Here is a 21528-nt window from a genome sequence, read left to right on the forward strand (position 1 = left end):
AGAGAGAGAGAGAGAGAGAGAGAGACCAGATGGAAGGAAGAAACTTAGACCTGGAATGATTTTGGCTGAACTCAACCAAAATCAGTTCGATAAACTAGTTTCTAATCAGCATTTGCTACATAACAATGTTCAGTTTATAGCAGACCTACTGTAGGGAGGATGGCCGGTAATTGGTCTACATAACATTGTATTCCTGTATCTCTGAGCACATGATGATTTTTAAGATTAAACACAGTTATCCTGGCTTGCACATTACATAAACCACCAACTCAGTGCATAGTATTACTTCAAAGTTTCTCACTTGTCACATAATAGACCCAAAAATATCTTTTACAATCCATCGTCAGCTTCACAGCCTTTACCATGAGCAAGTAAACAAATTGGTTTAAGACTAAGCTTACGTGCCTTCTTTAATAACCTATCGAGGACAATCTTAAAATTTGCAATTCTCAAATATACATTCCCAAAATTGCCCAAAAGATATAACCGCTGAGGAGAGGGCGAGTAGGATGGAATTAGATACATAAATGAGAAATGTGAATTACTTCCAAAATTCAAATTATTGAATGCAGGCCTCAGAGGTCTAAACAGGATTTTTTTTTTTTTTGAAATGACCAGGATTAATTTTTACTGCAAAAAGAGTATGAACAGAGAGCTTACCCCAAGAACACTCTCTCAAAAAAAAAAAAAAAATGTGAATCATAGGCACTAACATGCATTCATGGCAAAAGATTCACTACAAAGAAAAAAATTCAGCAAGTGCATACTAATCTAAGAATACATGCAGCAGTAAAACTCATGATACTCACAAAAATGCAACAAAATTTATAACATCAATCAGGTCTAAGTTCCTTATTATATATCCAGAAATTTCAGAGAGAGGAATGCTCATTTGCTGACGAGCTGCAGCCAGTTGTAGAAGCTCATCAGCTTCTGAAAAATTCATGAACCACTGGGTCAGGGGATGATCTTTTGTGGCACCTCTCTTTCTTTTACTTGGATCTTCAACTGGCACTAAATGCAATGAAAAGGAATATTATACATCCACAACAAGACAAAAAAGGATTGCAGGCAGCAAGGCAGAAAAACTTATACCAGGAGGAGGCAGAGTCAAACCAGCAGGTAATCTGGGGGAGGCTATAGCAGGGTGATTCTGGACGCGAGCTAAAAAACTCTCTGAAGGCTCAGGGAACACAATCTCATCATAGGATTCCACGACCACAGGTTTCTTGGTCAACATAGGACCAGATTCATCTTCTTGGTACAACTTCAAATGATGAAATCTGTGAAGAAATTGAAACACTGAAAAATCAGAAGCCTAATAGTTTTCTATTTCCGTGTTCCAGGGCTTTGGTAGGTATTGTGAGTACATTACCACCAATATCCTTTGTTTGAAACTATTACAGATCACATTCATCCCCAAAACTATGCCAAAAAAGAAACAGCTTGTTTGGTTGTTTTGAATCATTTGACATAAAATTAAACTGACAGTTAAGATACCCTAAAACATATCATGAATAAAAAGGAATCAAACGAAAAACATTCACCACATATAAAGGAATCTAATCAAACTTCTAGTTTGTACTTTGATTGAACAATTAAACACATGTAGATTAACTTCCCACAACAACATTGTACATAGTAGGAGGTGTTTCTGGATAATAACTATGAGATGGAGAATAAACATATTGACGTTAGATATTAAATCCAACCAGAAGTTGCTTCTTTGCCACTGGATGTAGTTCTTCCCTGCTCTATTGGTAGCAACATTGTTATTAGAACAATGGGAAATGACTCAAATTTCAACTCATATCAAAATGTATCCTCAAGCTCCATAACACGACCATAAACAACAACATCCAATGTGAAACAATACCCAACCTGGCTTTTTCAATTTGTTACTTCAATACGGCTATATCCGACATCTTTCCTTAACCCCTTTTCTTTCATCAACTCCCTCAAATGATTAATCTCATGCCACATACCGAACCTGGCATATAAATTTGATAGCAAAACATAAATACCATCATTATGAGGATTCAACTCAAGTGCCCATTGAGCAGCCAGTTTACCCAATTCAACATCACCTTGATCTTTGCAAGCATTAAGCAAAGCTCCCCACATAGGGACAGTGCAGCTGCTGTGACCTTTATTAAGCATCTCATCAATGAGCTTCCATGCCTTGCCCAATTCACCAGCTCTACACAGCAAATCAACTAGACAGCTGTAGTGTTCTGGACCTGGTTTCAAGCTGAACTTGAGTTCCATGGATTCAAAATACTCAATGCCGAGCTGCAATTGACCGGTGCGAGCACAAGCAGAGATGACTGTCACAAATGCCACCCCATCTGGGCTAATTCCTTCCATCAACATATCTTTGAATAGTTCAAGTACCTCTTTATAGTATCCATTTCTACCACACACACCAAGCAATGAAGTCCACATAACCACATCTCTTTTCCCCTCTCCTTTTCCATCAAAATTGAAAACTTTCTGAGCCTTGGCTACCAGCCCACATTTACCATACATTTCAATCAATGAACTCAGCAGAAACACATCACTTCCCACATCATAAACCGAACGCATCAAATAACCATGTACCTGCCTACCCAATTCAACTGCAGCTAGCCCAGCACAGGCACGTAATGCCGCAGACAATGTGAAGTGATCATACTCCAAACTCAGTGCCGGCATCTTCCTGATCAATTCTACTGCCTCTGTCCACAACTTGGCATCACCATAACCTGATAAAAGTGCGTTTGCACAAACAGTGTTTCTCAGCGGCATTTCATCAAACACTTGGCCTGCATCTCCTATAACCAATGACTTGGCATACAAGTCAATCAGAGCACTCCCAACAAAAACACTGGAGCACCAGCCTGACTTTACCACATGGGCATGTATCTTTCTACCGAAGCCAACATCTTTAATAGAAGATGCAGCAGTTAAAGAACTACACAAAGCATACGTATCTATAGGAACGCCGCTACTGTGCATGAATGATAAGGTTTTGAGAGCAAGAAAACTGAACCCATTTCGGCAGAAGTCAGCCATTAACACATTGAATGGTAATTCGCTTTTGGGTTTCATGCATTTGAAGAAGTGGGTCAGTGTCTGGAGGTTGTGTTGGGGAAGGCATTTGGTGTATGAGAGGATAAGTTTAGCGTGAAAATGAGGGGATATGATAAGCAACCCTGTTGTTAGAAGGTGAGCATGGAGTTTCTTAACGGCGCTTTGATTCTTGGTTTGAGAAATGTGGTGTATAAAACGAGTAATGAAATCAGAGCTTTGTGTTCTATATAGAGAGAAATAGTTGGACATCAAAAACTGGATAATAGGCTTCAGAACTCAGAAGTAACCCGACTAAAATTTAGTAATAAGGACAACTCCAATAATTGGGTGTCATACTCATACCAGAATTTGTTGGAAAATTTAATATTAAGTATTTTATTTTTCATAATTTGTGGATGAATAATTAGTGAAAATGTGTGAAGTCGAATATTTGTAAATAACTATGTTATGAGAAATCATGACTGATCACAAAAGATAACTTTTGGTGAAAAGTCATCTCTCCTCCAAAAGTCACCTTACATCTATAAAACACTTGCCACACCATATTCTGAAAATGACTTCTTGAATTCATTTTCCTCTTCTTCATTTACATATGAGTTTTCCTAGTGTCATGAAAACCAATTGAGTCTTTTTCAAGAGAGAGTTCATACACAATCTAAGTTCGCTATTCTTGAGGTTTGGAGTGCTACTACCACAAGAAGAAGGTCGTTGTATCCTGGGAGACGTTTGCCATTAAAACCTTGAAGCACCGATGAGGAGGCAATTTCGTCTTAAGGACATAGAACCAAGTTCTAGACTCGACCAAATTGTTTAAGGTTTTTCTAACTTTTATCAGTTTTATTTTGGTTAGATTTATCTGTTGGAAAATTTAATATTAAGTATTTTATTTTCCATAATTTGTGGATGAATAATTACTGAAAATGTGTGAAGTTGAATATTTGTAAATGACTATGTTATGAGAAATCATGGCTGATCACAAAAGATAACTTTTGGTGAAAAGTCACCTCTCCTCCAAAAGTCACCTTACATCTATAAAACACTTGCCACACCATATTCTGAAAATGACTTCTTGAATTCATTTTCGTCTTCTTCTTTTACATATGAGTTTTCCTAGTGTCATGAAAACCAATTGAGTCTTTTTCAAGAGAGAGTTCATATATACACAATCTAAGTTCGCTGTTCTTGAGGTTTGGAGTGCTACTACCACAAGAAGAAGGTCGTTGTATCCTGGGAGACGTTTGCCATTAAAATCCTTTAAGCACCGATGAGGAGGCAATTTCGTCTTAAGGACATAGAACCAAGTTCTAGACTCGACCATATTGTTTAAGGCTTTTCTAACTTTTATTGGTTTTATTTTGGTTAGATTTATCTGCATAAATGTTTCTTGATTTTATTATAAATATAGCAATTAGACCAACATATTTACCAACATTATCTGCATAAATGTTCCTTGATTTTCTTATAAATATAGCAATTAGACCAACATATTTACCAACAATCTTAAGACGAAATCTTTGCATTTGGTCATTTGCTATATCTATGTTTCGATATCAGTTTATACCTGGACATGCATTACTGACTATGTCAACATTCTATTTTGATATCTTGAGGATAGAATTAATATTTGATTCTAATTGTATATGATTTGCCTGTTGCGCACTTGAATATGAGTAATCAATTATAAATATAACTGCAGATGGTACTAGTTGGCTTAAATGTGAAGAGGTATGTTTGAATTTGCATCTTACAGTTCAATGACCAATTTATTTAATTTTCCGATTGAATTGCATGTTATTTTGAAACTGATAATAAAGCAATAATGCTACATATATGGCTTAATTGACATAGCCATAACTGTTGGGAACTGGTACATGTATTTACATGCGCAACTGGTCATTGACTAGGTTGATTTCTATCAAAGAGATAGCAATATGTTGCTATACGTATGGTGGAAAGAATACGGATATGCATATATCACAAAATGAAAAGTTTCCAGAATATGCATATATCTATATGTAATTTATCGATATGATGCGGCATTAATTCATGCCTAATTATTGAAAATGCATGTGTCTGCATCTATTTGCTTACGCACGTATTAACGTATATGCATATATTTACAAGTGATTTAAAAATTGTCAATTAGTGTGATGATATATATGCATTTGATCATACAAATAGACAAAATCTGGGTTTTGACTTTCTGAACAGTCACGGTGGTTGATATATAAATGATGCAATATCTGTGAAGTCGTGTGCATATGTGCAACTATTATTGTGTTTGATTTAATAATTTTTTATTTAATTGTTAAGTTAAATAGTCCTCACTGTCATTCTGAATTATTGACTTTGAAAGCCTTCATGTGCTGCTTGCTTTAAAACCCAATATGATCGACTACAATAAGTATCAGAACCGAGGACCATATATGTTTGCGGTGCAAAAATGCTTATAAAGAAAGTTCTGTTGATTTCTTGTTTACATTTAAGCTACGAAGATTTCTTTATAGAAAGTAATTTGTGATGAAACCATCAAATTGAGAAATGTAACGGTGGTGAGACCGTTCAAAGTTCCTACTTCTTAAGGGATATATCATATCTCATAATAATGAGAGAATAGTGGGGGTAGTCAGTAAACTCTCTTTAAAATTAAATCTCCACTAAAGAAGATAAATGGAACGTTCTTTGAAAGAACAACAGAATGACAGATTTTGGTGATTAGCGGTCTTGAAGACTTAGAAAACTATGGAGGACGCTCTGCTAAATTGTTAATAAGCATCATAGATTTGTGGAGAGATGCTTTGCTAATCACAAAGAAAGTACCTCTAAATTGTGGGGGTGTGGCTAAATGAATTTTAGTCAATACAAGTAGTGAGTCTCGACCAATTGGTGTACTGAAGACTTGACTTGGTAACAACTACTCTCGAATAGAATTAAAGTTCAAAGTTCCTACTTCTTAAGGGATATATCATATCTCATAATAATGAGAGAATAGTGGGGGTAGTCAGTAAACTCTCTTTAAAATTAAATCTCCACTAAAGAAGATAAATGGAACGTTCTTTGAAAGAACAACAGAATGACAGATTTTGGTGATTAGCGGTCTTGAAGGCTTAGAAAACTATGGAGGACGCTCTGCTAAATAGTTAATAAGCATCATAGATTTGTGGAGAGATGCTTTGCTAATCACAAAGAAAGTACCTCTAAATTGTGGGGGTGTGGCTAAATGAATTTTAGTCAATACAAGTAGTGAGTCTCGACCAATTGGTGTACTGAAGACTTGACTTGGTAACAACTACTCTCGAATAGAATTATAGTTCAAAGTTCCTACTTCTTAAGGGATATATCATATCTCATAATAATGAGAGAATAGTGGGGGTAGTCAGTAAACTCTCTTTAAAATTAAAGATGCTTAGCTGCATTTTGAAATATGTGCCAAATGCATAGTCGATTATGTGTTTCTGGTCATTGTGAAGCTAATGCTTTAGCCATTGTAGGATCTTGGTCAGTCAAAATGCTCTTTGGTGTCTTTCTAGACATTGTACTTGCAAATGTATCAAACAACCACATGAAAGTTTCAGCAGTCTCATCATATAACAATGCAACACCAAATATAAGTGTTTGCTTATGATTATTGACATCAACAAATATGGCAAAAGGTCCGCCTTCTTTATTTTTCCTGTAAGTGGTATTAAAACATACTACATCACCAAAGTAATCATAGTCTACCATCATCTTTGCATCAGCCCAGAAAATATTGGTTATCAAATCATCCTCATCCACTTGTATTGCATAAACAAAATTTGGATCATTCAACTGCATTCTTTGTAGATATTCCAAAACACCACCGGGCCCCCTAACTTCATTTCTCTTGTTCGCTTTGAATGTAAATAATTCGTATAATCTTCTGGAATAAATCCTAAATGCTTACGTCCACCAACTTGTCTACTCAATAGTTCAAGAGTTTCTTTTGGATTGATTCCTGAATAGTAAGCCATATCAACTTGAACAATTTGTGCAAGAGAGATTTTCCTATGAGACCTAAAAAGATAGGGTCTTACTAGGAGTTGAAGTCACATGGGTATGATCAGCAACAAATTCCACAACACTGTACTTTCTGGATAACATATCATACCTAATTTGCATCACAGCTCTACAACCAAATCTTGTCTCAGCATGGTGAGATTTGACATATAGATTTCGCTTGTCTTGTCACACCCCTGATTTTTAACACAAATAAAAATCGATATATAATCTCATAATTATACATGCGTGATGGTTCAGCCATCAAAACAAAATACTTGGAAAAATTTTTCTTTTTAAACCAAGTACATACTGATGCCCTGAACCCACTAATCAATACAAACTCGCTCCGCAGAGTCATATATTACACAAGTTTACATTAAATTGCCGCAACAAAATAATAAGTAAATGCCCCTCAGAGCTTACTACATGCGGAAGTCTTAACAATAGTAAAGTCACAAAATTGGCTTCCTACTGTAGTGCTTCCAGCACGCAAGCTCAACTTCAGCCACGATTACCCTGACCTGCAGGATTAACCTCTACACCATTGAATAGTGCATCGGGTTGCCACACAACAAAGCCGGTAAGCTTATGAAAGCTCGTATGAGTAACTCAAAACCATAAAGCAGAAACACATTCTTAAGTCACCTCAACCTAAACAAAGATAAGCATATAACACACAACTACAACCATCTATTCATAACATTCCACAACATGCTTACGTAGGTCAACTCGTGACTAAAACTACATGCTCAGATTCTCAACCTAGCATCCCATTACACAAATTTCAGTAAAAAAAAACCTCCTCAGGTAATGTTTGGAAATCCTTTGACACACAACGGCGAGTCACAAAGATCACACTCATTTCCTTCCCACCGGAAGCCTTTGTCATCAACATGACATCAAGGTGAAAACAATGAATCACCTTCCTATCCTCACATAGAGTACAATCGTCACTACTATAGCCTTTAAGATCAATCAAACCATCAATCAATAAAATCAAGAAGAAAACAAGGCAATCACAATTCAAAACAAGCAAAACAATTCATAGTAACCCATGCGTACAGATTTAGTTCAGGAGGTCACATTAAGACAAGCAATTCAAGTCATAGTAATCATCATAACCCCACACTCTAACATCCTTAGGTAGCTCCAACCATCACAGCAGTCCTCTCGATCTTTGTTAACTTAATAACTATTCAACTCCTCTACCGAGCAGTCATCACACAGATTTCACCGATCATCACACAGATAGCCATCATCCTACTGATCATCACACCAATAGCCATCATCTTACTGATCATCACACAGATTTTGCCAGTCATCACATAGATAGCAATCGTCAAACTGATGATCACACAGATTTTGCCGGTCATCATATAGATAGCAATCATCCAACTGATCATCACACAGATTTCGCCAGTCATCACACAGATAGCAATCATCACAAAGATTCATCACACTGATGTCATCCATTCATTACACAAATATTCCTATACAAGCTTTACATGACAATCATCACAAAGATTCATCACACTGATGTTATCGATTCATCACACAGATTTTCCTACATAAGCTACCATATCTTAAATCTCAATTAAGATGGTCATTCTAGAATCATGGTATCTCAACACATGAAATTCTACAACCACAACTCAATACACAATTTCACCATTCTCGAGCAATAATGAACTCATTTCAATTATTGTTTACATCACAATGAAACCACCAATACATATATATTTCACGTAAATGTATATATATACATAGTCATTCACTCAGGAATGCCACTATTACCAACTATAGTCATAGTTAACCTAATAACTCCAAGATAATATGGTAATTAGGCTCATAACGAATATCGTGAGATTTACTCACCTCTAAATCCCATTGTGTCTTCACAAGCTAACCAAGACAAGCACAAATCGCTGCAATCCGCTCAACACAAGCCTGTCAAGTACCAAAACACATACGGTCTCGAATCAGTGCACGAATCACAAAGTGATTAAAGTCCGAACCCCCGTTTTGAACTAAAACCACAAAAGTGACGCCAATCGAGGCGAAACCACATCCGAGACCACCCAAAGTCTCCGGAATACTTGTACGATCGATATGTCAAATCCAAAAATCGATCAAACACTCAAATCCTCACAGATTGAATAATCGAATGGTTCGAAACCGTGAAAACCATAACATGCTCATACGATCTCTAAAAATTAATTGTTGTTTATGGAAATGCTCGTATCGACGAGTAGATCAAAATCAGGGACAGAAACTATCCTTGAGGTGGCCGGAAACCGCCGGAGAACACCACCACAATGGTGGCGCCGCCGCCCAAAGTCAGAATTTGGCAAAACCTCCAACACAAAAGTTCTTCATCTCAAATCCAATTACAACTTTCATAACTAGCACACAGTCTAAATCAAAGCCATATGGCCGGAATTTACCTCGAAATCTTTGAATTCTGATGAACCCTAGAATCCCAAATTCCAAAATTTGACCTCCACAAGTTGAATCGTTGCAAGCCACCTTAGGAGAAAGCTTCTACATCCTCTGGGCTCCAAAAACCCTCAAGAATCATCGGAAAGGTGGCCAGAATCTCCAGTTCAAAAGAAGGAGATTTCATCTCCGTCGCGGCTTCTTCTCAGCCTTGCAGTGCCCACCACAGCTCGAATCATGAAGAATCACTTCCACAGACTTTTAGAGGAGGTTGAGGCAGACTTGTAGAGGAGGTTGAGGGGAAGAAAGCCCACTTAGAATTGCGTCCATTGGTGGCCAGAGGAGGAAGAACGATGCTGGAAAAGGTGGCTGGGCCAATCGGGCTCGGGTGAGAGGAAAGAGAAGATTTTTTCGAAAAAGAAAAGTTGGAATTTATGAAATAATTTCCGGAAAAATCCCATATATACCAAAATGGAAACTTTTTCCAATGGCCATAAATTCTTCATACGAACTCCGATTTCCGCGTTTCACATGTCCACGAACTCGTACCGACGCGTTCTACGACTTTTATGAAGGAAGTTTTCAGAGAAACTCAACGAATAAAAATTCAACCTTTGCAACCCTCCCTAAAACCATATTCTTAAAATAAAATTTCATCCGAAACACTTCCGCTCCGTCCAAGAGCCACGAAACCATCCAATAACCACAATTTAGATTCCGGAAAATTCTCAGAAAATAATGATGAATTTCTAGGGCACGACATGTCTCTTCCATGTTTACCTTCGGCTGAGCAAACAAAGAGCTTGTCCCTCAATAGGCAACTAGAGGATTTATGTGCTTTAGTTAATCTAGTATTGAAACCAAATCTATATGCATATCGATTGTAAAAAGCATGTGCATCATCTTCTGTTTCAAACTCGATACCAACTACAGGAATCAATTCTTGACGCATTCTAGAGTGAATTGAATCAGCCGTTTCATTAGGTTTTGTGGCTTCTTCTGGCTCTTCTTCACTACCTCCAACTTCATTATTTTCAACTTCTACAGAACCATTTAAGTCTATACCACTCCCAAAATCCAATTTACTATATATTTGACAATCACAATTACCTATAGCTTCCACATCCTTGAAAGAAATATAAGATCAATATATTAGATAATAGCTTCCACAATCACAACTATCTGCCAAAATGGTATGTACGTTTATTGAATGATCTATGATAATAGTTATTTGCTAGCAAGTCTCTAGGGCATTCAATCATACCCATTACACAAGAGCTTCGGGCCAAAGCTTTGCATGACGATATATGGAAAAAAAAAATTTGGAAAAGAACTAAATTGAACAGTTGCTTTGTCTTTCAAAATTGAAGGACTTCACAACTTCATAATGAATTAAACGCAAAGCTGTCCATATGTATATGCACACAAACATACACCTATATATATATATATATATATATAATTATAGTAAGCTAAAAAAGAAGGAATATCAATACTTACCGATGTCGATATTGCTAAGTTTTTTGAGTTTGATGGCACATGAGATTCATGTTCCATGATTGGCAAGTGTAAGAATGGTGAAACAATTCACCCTAGAAAACAAATGAAAATGTAGAAGGATGCAATATACCAATATGTGATCAATTGGTTTCAAATCATGATGAGGTTTGACGTAGTACTCATGGTCGTCTTCTGATTATAGCTATGGCATTTTTGAAGAGGAGTTCCAGACAAGCCACCCAGACAGACGAAGAAGAAAAAGAAGAATAAGAGTCGTTGGTTCTGTGTTTTGGTCGACGTTTGGTATTCACTGTATTTTTTGTAAATATAAATTTATATTTTTAATTTAGAGATGTTGAGTTAGGGTTGAGTTAGAGTTGAGTTAGAATTTAATGGGGTTAGTAGGCTGGTAAGAGATGGCTGAGTAGGCAACAAATGCCAAGTGTCAGAATTTTATAGGGAGACAGGGAAGGGGATAAGGAAATTGGGACAGAAGATTTGAAGCCATGTATTATATAAAAGAATTTAGACTATATCTAGATACTCGAGTATAAAACAAACAGGAGGTAGAACAATTCAAGGCAAGAATAATCAGTAATGGAGCAGATTGTTATGAGGATGAGAGTAGGCCTCATCAACAGGCCGGGCCTAATTACATTTTTAAATAGTCACGGGCCGGGCGGGGCCGGGCTTCCTTGTAAATCAACGGATCCAAGCCCGTCCATATAAGGCGGGCCTTGCGGGCTTTTTCGGGCCGGGCCGGGTAGCCCACCCTTTTTCCGGCCGGGCCGGGCTTTTCTATAATGCATTTTATTGTGCAATATTTAGCCTCGTCCACATCAACTAATTTTACTCAACCTCATTCAACTAATCTTGCTTCTAGATCATCTCAGGTCATATTAAGGATGCTATTTTTTTCCTTTTAAAGTTTTAAGGGGTTTGGAACCTAGCCGAACTAGAAGGCTCATCCCCACGCCCGTTTTAATGTACTAAAATAAAAAGACAGAATACAAAGTGTCCCAATTTACAAATTACAACTTAGAACGAAAGCAAATTATTAATACAATTTCTATGAATTTATCTAATTAAGCATATTGTCTTCCATTCAGACTTGGTATCATTGAGGCTCACACTTAGAATCTGCCTGCAGCCCTGCATAATTGGTACATCCCTGCAAAAAATTCTTGAAATGAGCCACTTATTTGTAATGCACGGACTACACAGAATACCTAAAACTCCAGCTTTATTTCTACTTGGGCATAAAATTGAACATGCTTATTACATATATCTAATCTGCAAATTTTAGTAAAAGCAAGCAACTCACAGTTTCAAATGAACCAATTCAAGCTTTAAAACTACCCACTATAGTCTAACTTCAAATAAAGTTTGTATGTAAAAGCATCCTAAGAATTGTTAAGGGTCCAATTACAATTTTCCACATAAACTGCAACTTACTGACCTTGAAACTTTAAGGCTGCAGATTGGTTGATAACTCATGGGATTCAACTGATCTTGGTACCTACCCATTTAAATAAAGAATTAAAAAACCAGAAAACATGTTTTGCTAAACTGAAAATAAAAAATAGAAGCACAGACCAAAGACATCAACAAAACCAGTACCTGCTCGATTAACACCTCAGAAAACAAAGTTTTGATTTTTCTCAGACCAAATCAACAACGACCAAAGGTACCCGTTATCATCTTCACACATATAACTCCTTATAATCTTAACAACACATGTGAAATTCAAACCAGTACCTGCTCGATTAACACCTCAGCTCTCAGTGAACAGATCCAACTCGCCGTGAAAAGATCCAACTCGCCGTGAACACATCCAACTCGCCGAAAGGAGGCTGATCCGTTATGGAGGTTTAGGTCGAGTCGTCGAGAGAAGGCTGAGGAGTTATGGAGCCATGGAGGTTTAGGTCGAGAGGAGGCTGATCCGTTATGGAGGTTTAGGTCGAGTCGTCGAGAGGAGGCAGAGGAGGTATGAAGGTTTAGGTCGAGAGGAGGGTGATCCGGTATGGAGGTTTAGCCGTTTAGGTCGAGAGGAGGTTGATCCGTTATGGAGGCTTAGATCGAGTCGTCGAGAGGAGGCTGAGGAGGTATGGAGGACTGGAGGTTTAGGTCGAGAGGAGGCTGATCCGGTATGGAGGTTTAGGTCGAGAGGAGGCTGATCCGTTATGGAGGCTTAGGTCGAGTCGTCGAGAGGAGGCTGAGGTCCTGAGGAGCTATGGAGGTATGGATATCTAGATCTGAGACTCTGAGTGACTGAGTCGTCGAGAGGAGGCTGAGCGACTTGAGGCCTTGAGAAACAGAGAATGAGAGAAAGTGTTTGATTTTAGGACTCAGTTTAGGTTTAGGTTTGATTTGTCTCACAGCTGGTATCCAAGGATCCAACGGTAGGATTATAAAACGGACGGATCCAACGGTAGGATTAGAAAACGGTAACTTCACAGTTTTCTAAAAACATATATATAATTTTACATAATTTAAATATAAATCTATATTTATAATTTTATATATCATACACTCCAAAGAGCAACCCCTATTAATTCAAAGAAAATGAAAAAACCGACCGTTGGATGAGTTTATTGTAATAAATTATGAGTGTGGTAAAAAATTTAGCCAATTTCACCATCTTTTCGAATCCGATCGAATTGGTCAACCATAGTCACTTATATGTTTTCTTAGTTGACCGATGGCGTAACAACCACGAAACGTGCTTATTTTTTCACATCACGTTTGCATATATTCCATCGATGGATGTGCGTGGACATAAGATAAAAAAAAATTAATTTTAATTACAAACACATTGGCATTTACCAATTTTCTTCCTAAAGTTGTATGACTTATACATTGCATTTAAATTGTTTAGGTTCATTCTAAAGCAACCATGAAGTGGGAAATGAATTCGGAGAAACCAACCTCTCGATGGAGATATTGTAATGTTTTATGGTGTTTGTAGAAAATCTAGCCAATTTGGTTATCGTTTCGAATTCGATCAACTAGGTCAAACGTAGTTACTCTTATAAACCTATATTTATATATCATACACTCCAAAGAGCAACCCCTATCAATCCAAAGAAAATGGAAAAACCGACCGTTGGATGAGTTTATTACAATAAATTATGAGTGTGGTAAAAAATTTAGCCAATTTCACCATATTTTCGAATCCGATCGAATTGGTCAACCGTAGTCACTTATATGTTTTCTTGGTTGACCGATGGCGTGACAACCGCGAAACGTGCTTATTTTATCACATTACGTTTGTATATATTCCATCGATGTATATGCGTGAACATAAGATAAAAAAAATTAATTTTAATTACAAACACATTGGCATATACCAATTTTCTTCCTAAAGTTGTATGACTTATACATTGCATTTAAATTGTTTAGGTTCATTCTAAAGCAACCATGAAGTGGGAAATGAATTCGGAGAAACCAACCGCTCGATGGAGATATTGTAATGTTTTATGGTGTTTGTAGAAAATCTAGCCAATTTGGTTATCGTTTCGAATTCGATCAACTAGGTCAAACGTAGTTACTCTTATAAACCTATATTTATATATCATACACTCCAAAGAGCAACCCCTATCAATTCAAAGAAAATGGAAAAACCGACCGTTTGATGAGTTTATTACAATATATTATGAGTGTGGTAAAAAATTTAGTTAATTTCACCATATTTTCGAATTCGATCGAATTGGTCAACCGATATTTAGAATATATATATGCACATATTTTATATAGAAATATAATAGTATAAGAACTTCCACTGCACACACATACAGACATACAGTGATACACACACACATACACACATATATATATATATATATCTCTATTATATATATATATTAATATATATATATATCTCTCTCTCTATACACACACACACATATATTGATATATATATATATATATATATATAAAGTTATAAACACACACACACATATATATATATATATATAATTTATAAACACACACACATATATGATATATTGATATATATATATATATCTATATATATATATATCTCTCTCTATATGACTATATATATATATATATATATAAACACACACACATATATGATATATTGATATATATATATATATCTATATGACTATATATATATATCTATATAAACACACACAAATATATTATATATATCTTAAGAATAGTCAGAAACAGCTACTGTCCATTCCTTTATATATATCTATATATATATATATATATATATATATATTTATAAACACACACACATATATAGATATATCTATATATATAACACACACACATACACATATATATATATATATAATAATATAAACACACACACACACACACACACATATATATATATATATATAATATTTTGCGGGCTTTTACGGGCCGGGCCTAGCGGGCTTTTACGGGCCGGGCCTAGCGGGCTTTTGGCGGGCCGGGCCGGGTTTTTGCAGGCTTTTTTGCGGGCCTCCATCGGCCCACCAAGGCGGGCTTTTGCGGGTTTTTTGACGGGCCGGGCCGGGCCAAAAGCCCTGCGGGCCGGCGGGCCTCCATCGGCCCACTTGATCCGCGGGCTTTTTGATGAGGCCTAGATGAGAGAGAAGCATTTTATGCTGTTTGTATTGTTTCTTTGCTTATTACCAATCTGTACCTCATCATCCCCATCTCCACCCCATTCTTACAACCCTACCCAAAACCCGGTCGCCAAGAAGCATTTCGTGCTGGTTCACGGAGCCGGTCACGGGGCATGGTGTTGGTACAAGGTGGCAACTCTGCTGAAACAGTCAGGCCACAATGTAACCGCTCTGGACCTTGCAGCATCTGGATTTCTCTCGAAACTAGAAACATGGCGACATTCAATTTTCCTTAGCCTTCAACTTTCCACATTAATATCTGATATGCTTGAAACTCATACAACAATAGCACTCCACGTCTTGTCTCTATCTTGATTTCCAAATTTCTCCAACGTCTTCATGGTCACTCTTGAACCAAGAGCTCTGATACCACTTGTTAGGAAATTCGGGTCACCTTCCGAATTCCCTAGCCCAAGACCGAAACCGAATGAAGACAGTAATCACAAACTATGCAAGCAAATACAAGATTGTTGACGAGGTTCGGTCAAATAGTTGACCTACGTCCCCGGGTGATGATGATGGTGGATCCACTAAACGAGAAGAAGATTACAAACTTTTGAAGAACGTTTTGGTTCTTCCACTCAAATAACCTCTCTCCTCACAACCCAAATTCTCAATAGAGAATTCCCAAATACACCCGATCTCTCAAAGCTTGCAACTCTCTAAAATCTCTCAAATTATCAGAACACTCAATTGATCCACACACGGATCTCTCTAAATGAAGTCTCAATGGCACCCTCCAGAATGAGTCTCTTTCAACCCACAATGGCACCTCCTAGAATGAGTCTCTTTCAACTCACATCTTCTTTAAATGGTGTCTTCCAATCTCTGAAAGCACACACCAAACCAATAACCCTGAATGACTATTTATAGGCTCACGATTAGTCCAACTCCCAAAAGGATCTTCAATCCTAAACCTTTACTTCTAAGGAAAAACTCCATAAATCCTAGATACACTAGAATTAAACCGCGAAAGAACGAACTTCTTGTATCTGAGTTGGGTCAGGAATCTGCTCCGAATTTCAACAAGTTTGATTCGCCTAGGACTGAAGCTCGTCTGCAATCCTACAATGAGGATCGAATACGCTCCACAATCCTAAGAGGTATGGTTTACTAAAAGTTCCCGTTTTTGAATTTTTTTTATATTCTTTTTCCCTTCTTTTTATCGGGGACTTGCAAACTCCCGTTTCCCTAAAACACGTTATCAACATCAGCCCTAACCCTAGCCCTAAAAACCAAAACTCTTCTCACCAAAACTGCTGCAAGCTCCTAGCCCTTGCTATCCATGCCGTAAGTTGCCCCTGCAGCCCTTGCGCACCCATGTGCCTCCTACTGCCCATGCAGCATTGCGGCACGCCTGCTGCCCCTGCAGCACAGCAGCTCGCTTGTTCTTGTGCAGATCAGCCTACTTGCACGCCCCAAAATGTCTTGTTCGGGACCTCTGATCAAAATCCTTTCTTCATCAAAGTTGTTCATCTCTGTATCTTCTATCTGACCTCCAAATTTCAGCCATATTGGAGTCATTTTGGAGCCTGTACAGTATTCGAGGTGGGAGCTATTCAGCATGCTCGTTCCTGTGCATATCACCTTATTAGAGTCGTTTTGAGACCTGTACGCCAATCAGAGTGGGAGCTGTTCAGACTTTGGATTTTGAAGACCACAAGATGATTGTGGGTTAAGGTAATGGAGCACTCGTTCTGATAAAAGTTAAGCAAGTAAAGGGTTTCTATCGTTGAGAAAGGAGCTTTGTTCGAGGTGGAACTAACTATTCCACTAAGAGTTTGGTTCAAGGTGGAAAGATTGGCAATCTTGGTTCCTATAGGCATTCAGGGAAGATGAGCTATAGTAAATGTGGAGGAACGAAATTTGCTTATGAGATGAAATTTCAAGAGCAACAAAAATTGCAGCAGTCCTTAAAGGGAGGCAGACCCATAAGGATCCTAACACAAGTTTGTGGTGGAGATATGCTAGCTCATGCATATTCCACAATCAGAGTGTCACCCACTTTGGAGGGTAGAGTTAATGAGGAAGTTGAGAAGCAAACTTGGTCTTCTAAGAGTGATGCGTCCAGAGAAGATTTCCATGGAGTTTATGGTGAGAGAATTGTTTCAGGGAGATGTTGCTCAAGATAAGTTGTGCAAACCATTAAAGATCGCTCCTATTAGGTTTGGCAACTTTGGTGAAGCCTTGGATTGCATGCAAGTGGCTGCATGGTGCATGTTTGGGGAAAAGAGTTGTTATCCAAGGGTCAAGTTGGAGTGGTTGTGAAACTTGGCAAACTAGTTTGGCTATTGAGCGCAAGAGGCGCATTAAGGTGTGGTGGTGATCGTGGTTCGTTAAGAAGACCCAAGGAAACTTGCGTTAAGTGAAAGTTCAGAGATTTTGAGCCGAGGTGGAAATTGTTAGGATTGCGGCTCAATATCTAATTCCTTGACTGTTTTGGATTCTTTACTTCTGAAGGCTTTGGGTAAGCAATTCTAGTGTATCTAGGATTTATGGAGTTTTTCCTTAGAAGTAAAGGTTTAGGATTGAAGATCCTATTGGGAGTTGGATTAATCGTGAGCCTATAAATAGTCATTCAGGGTTATTGGTTTGGTGTGTGCTTTCAGAGATTGGAAGACACCATTTAGAGAAGATGTGAGTTGAAAGAGACTCATTCTAGGAGGTGCCGTTGTGGGTTGAAAGAGACTCATTCTGGAGGGTGCCATTGAGACTTCATTTAGAGAGATCCGTGTGTGGATCAATTGAGTGTTCTGATAATTTGAGAGATTTTAGAGAGTTGCAAGCTTTGAGAGATCGGGTGTATTTGGGAATTCTCTATTGAGAATTTGGGTTGTGAGGAGAGAGGTTATTTGAGTGGAAGAACCAAAACGTTCTTCAAAAGTTTGTAATCTTCTTCTCGTTTAGTGGATCCACCATCATCATCACCCGGGGACGTAGGTCAACTGTTTGACCGAACCTAGTCAACAATCTTGTATTTGCTTGCATAGTTTGTGATTACTGTCTTCATTCGGTTTCGGTCTAGGGCTAGGGAATTCGGAAGGTGACCCGAATTTCCTAACAATCACAAAAGATAACTTTTGGTGAAAAGTCATCTCTCCTCCAAAAGTCACCTTAAATCTATAAAACACTTGCCACACCATATTCTGAAAATGACTTCTTGAATTCATTTTCCTCTTCTTCATTTACATATGAGTTTTCCTAGTGTCATGAAAACCAATTGAGTCTTTTTCAAGAGAGAGTTCATACACAATCTAAGTTCGCTATTCTTGAGGTTTGGAGTGCTACTACCACAAGAAGAAGGTTGTTGTATCCTGGGAGACGTTTGCCATTAAAACCTTGAAGCACCGATGAGGAGGCAATTTCGTCTTAAGGACATAAAACCAAGTTCTAGACTCGACCAAATTGTTTAAGGTTTTTCTAACTTTTATCAGTTTTATTTTGGTTAGATTTATCTGCATAAATGTTCCTTGATTTTCTTATAAATATAGCAATTAGACCAACATATTTACCAACTGAATTTGTATAAACTAGCATACATGCCCGAGCGTTGCTGCGGGTTTTGGAATAGACTCTGCAAGTTTTGAAAGACAGAGAATTTAGTTCATATATATAAAACCACTGCTATTAAAACAGCTTCTCAAAAATACATTGATTCATGTTCCATATCAGGAGCTAATATTACCATTAATATAGATGTTCTGGTAATGTTGAAATATATATTACAAATGCTGTTAAAACAGCTTCTGCAAAATACAGCAAACCTACTCACTATAAAAATCAAAGAAAAGAAAATAAAGACCATTACTAAAGAATCATCATCAACCTTAAGGTAAAGGACTGTATAAGGCAATTGTTAGGCTCCAAAAGTTATTTCTTGTTAAAAGTGAAGAAGGAAGATAATTTGAAATTGTATAAAAATATTCATTTAATCTTTGGAAGCATAATACTGGAAGCATACATTCTCATCAGGAATTAATTTCAAACCATAATAACTTGCAGTAAACATAGATCTCATCAGGAAAAAAAAAGAGAAAAAAAGAAAAAAAGAAAAAAAAGAGGCAAACAGTTTTCATTTTATTAAGTTTTAACAAAAAATCTGAATGGGTAAATTGAAATCTGATGAGCTAGTTATGAAAATAATGAAAGTGGGAGTTTGGTAGATACACTTCCCCTAATCTGTGTAAATATTTAACCTCCATTCTAAATAAGCAATTGAAAAAATACAAAAAATACAGATTAGGGGAGCCTGTCATTATAATGTTACAGAAAATACAGAAAAGTTAGAATGTTATTGATAGCCTATCATTGTAATGTTACAGAAAATACAGAAAGAACTGAATCCTTCAATCTCCATTCCAAAATTATTATCATCATCTTTCCCAAACCTTGTAGAATAGAGAAAGAACTGAATGTTTTAAATCTAAGTTAAAGAAATACAAATTGAAAAATACAGAAAGAACTGAATCGTTCAATCTCCATTCCAAAATTATCATCATCAACTTTCCCAAACCTTGTATAATAGAGAAAGAACTGAATGTTTTAAATCTAAGTTAAAGAAATACAAATTGAAAAAATACAATTTAAACTTTATTTAACATACTACTAATGACACAATGAAATCATTGGAATCAAATCACAGTTCTTTGAAACTTAGGAGAAATTAACTCACAGAGTCAGTTGCACAATTAAGCAATAGGAAACCAAGTTTTCTACTCAAAACAATTACCTGTAAAAACGAATAATTACACATTAGTAACTCACACCAATGATAAATAAGACAAAGCTTAACATCAGAGATATGATGTTATCTAAACTAAGAAAGTAAGCAAATAGTAGCAACCCAGCTCTGTATGTGTAATCCTTAACAAAACTCAGATAGAGGAGGAATGACAACCAAGTCTATCATGCACAAATTCCCAATTGTAAACCAACAAACCACCTGGGAGTTAACATAGTGTAGAAGTTCCAAGAACGCTGACCTCCAATCAATACACAAAATCAAAATCCCTAATACCACAGAACCAATAAACAAAATAAATCAAACTAATCCCCCAATACACAAAATTAGTTAGCCAAGTTAACATAGTTGGCGTCTACTATTAGATTAAACTCCAACCAATTTTCACAGTGCGTTATACCTAAGCATCTTCTTTTATCTTGTTTCAATTATTCTAACCAATTCAATTGATTCGTCATATGCATGTAAATTCAACATGAACTGATCATGAACAATCATACATTCATACCAAACAAAAATAATAAGTCAAATCGATTTAATTACCTGAACCAAACATGTTATCAATTATATAAACAAAATAAAATCAGTTACTGAGAAAACAGCTCAATAACCTCTATTACAGGCAACCCAAAACAAAGACACACCTGTTTCTCTGATGAAAACCAAGCAACCTCTCCCAAAACAAACCCAAACCTTCCTCCAAAAGTCAATCAAAATCGACCAAAATCTTCGATCTCTCCTCTTCCTTTTTCCCACCAATGGTCTACAATCAAAATCCATAACTCAAAATTTCAAATTTCAAATCAAATTGAACACACACTTCGTAAAACAAACCTTTCCTATTTACTTTCGGCCCAACCTGATACTGTGAAACAGCAAAGATGGATATCTGCTCCTCTTCAATGAAGGTTAAATTTGGTAATAGAATCTGAGCTTCTTGGCTGTTAAAAAGTAAAAACACATATTATCAATGTAGGTGGGACACGTATTTTCAGCTCATATAAAGCATTGCACATTCCATTATTAACCATAACAATGACATAGATATGAAAAACAGAGGAATATAATTACTACTTGATCTTGAAAGACAGGATAGGTGGGCAAGAGGGAGAA

General features: G+C 36.9%; 1 protein-coding gene across 2 annotated transcripts; it reads right to left on the bottom strand.

Moving 5' to 3' along the window:
• Positions 1-684: 684 nt before the first annotated feature.
• Positions 685-21528, bottom strand: LOC112169396 (pentatricopeptide repeat-containing protein At1g77170, mitochondrial). 2 transcript variants are annotated; one of them, XM_040509768.1, is made up of 7 exons: positions 21490-21528; positions 21275-21356; positions 21060-21178; positions 20347-20403; positions 19196-19248; positions 1117-3420; positions 685-1014 (listed from the first exon to the last, which is right to left on the bottom strand). In XM_040509768.1, exon 6 carries the CDS (start codon positions 3319-3321, stop codon positions 1891-1893), a length of 1431 nt encoding a protein of 476 aa, XP_040365702.1. In that variant the 5' UTR covers positions 3322-3420; positions 19196-19248; positions 20347-20403; positions 21060-21178; positions 21275-21356; positions 21490-21528; the 3' UTR covers positions 685-1014; positions 1117-1890. The 2 variants fall into 2 exon arrangements, with proteins under 2 accessions (XP_040365702.1, XP_024162186.1); XM_024306418.2 differs by having other exon boundaries at positions 688-1014; positions 1096-3420.

This window comes from Rosa chinensis, chromosome 6 (genome assembly GCF_002994745.2).
Source record: "Rosa chinensis cultivar Old Blush chromosome 6, RchiOBHm-V2, whole genome shotgun sequence".
NCBI lineage: Eukaryota > Viridiplantae > Streptophyta > Magnoliopsida > Rosales > Rosaceae > Rosa > Rosa chinensis.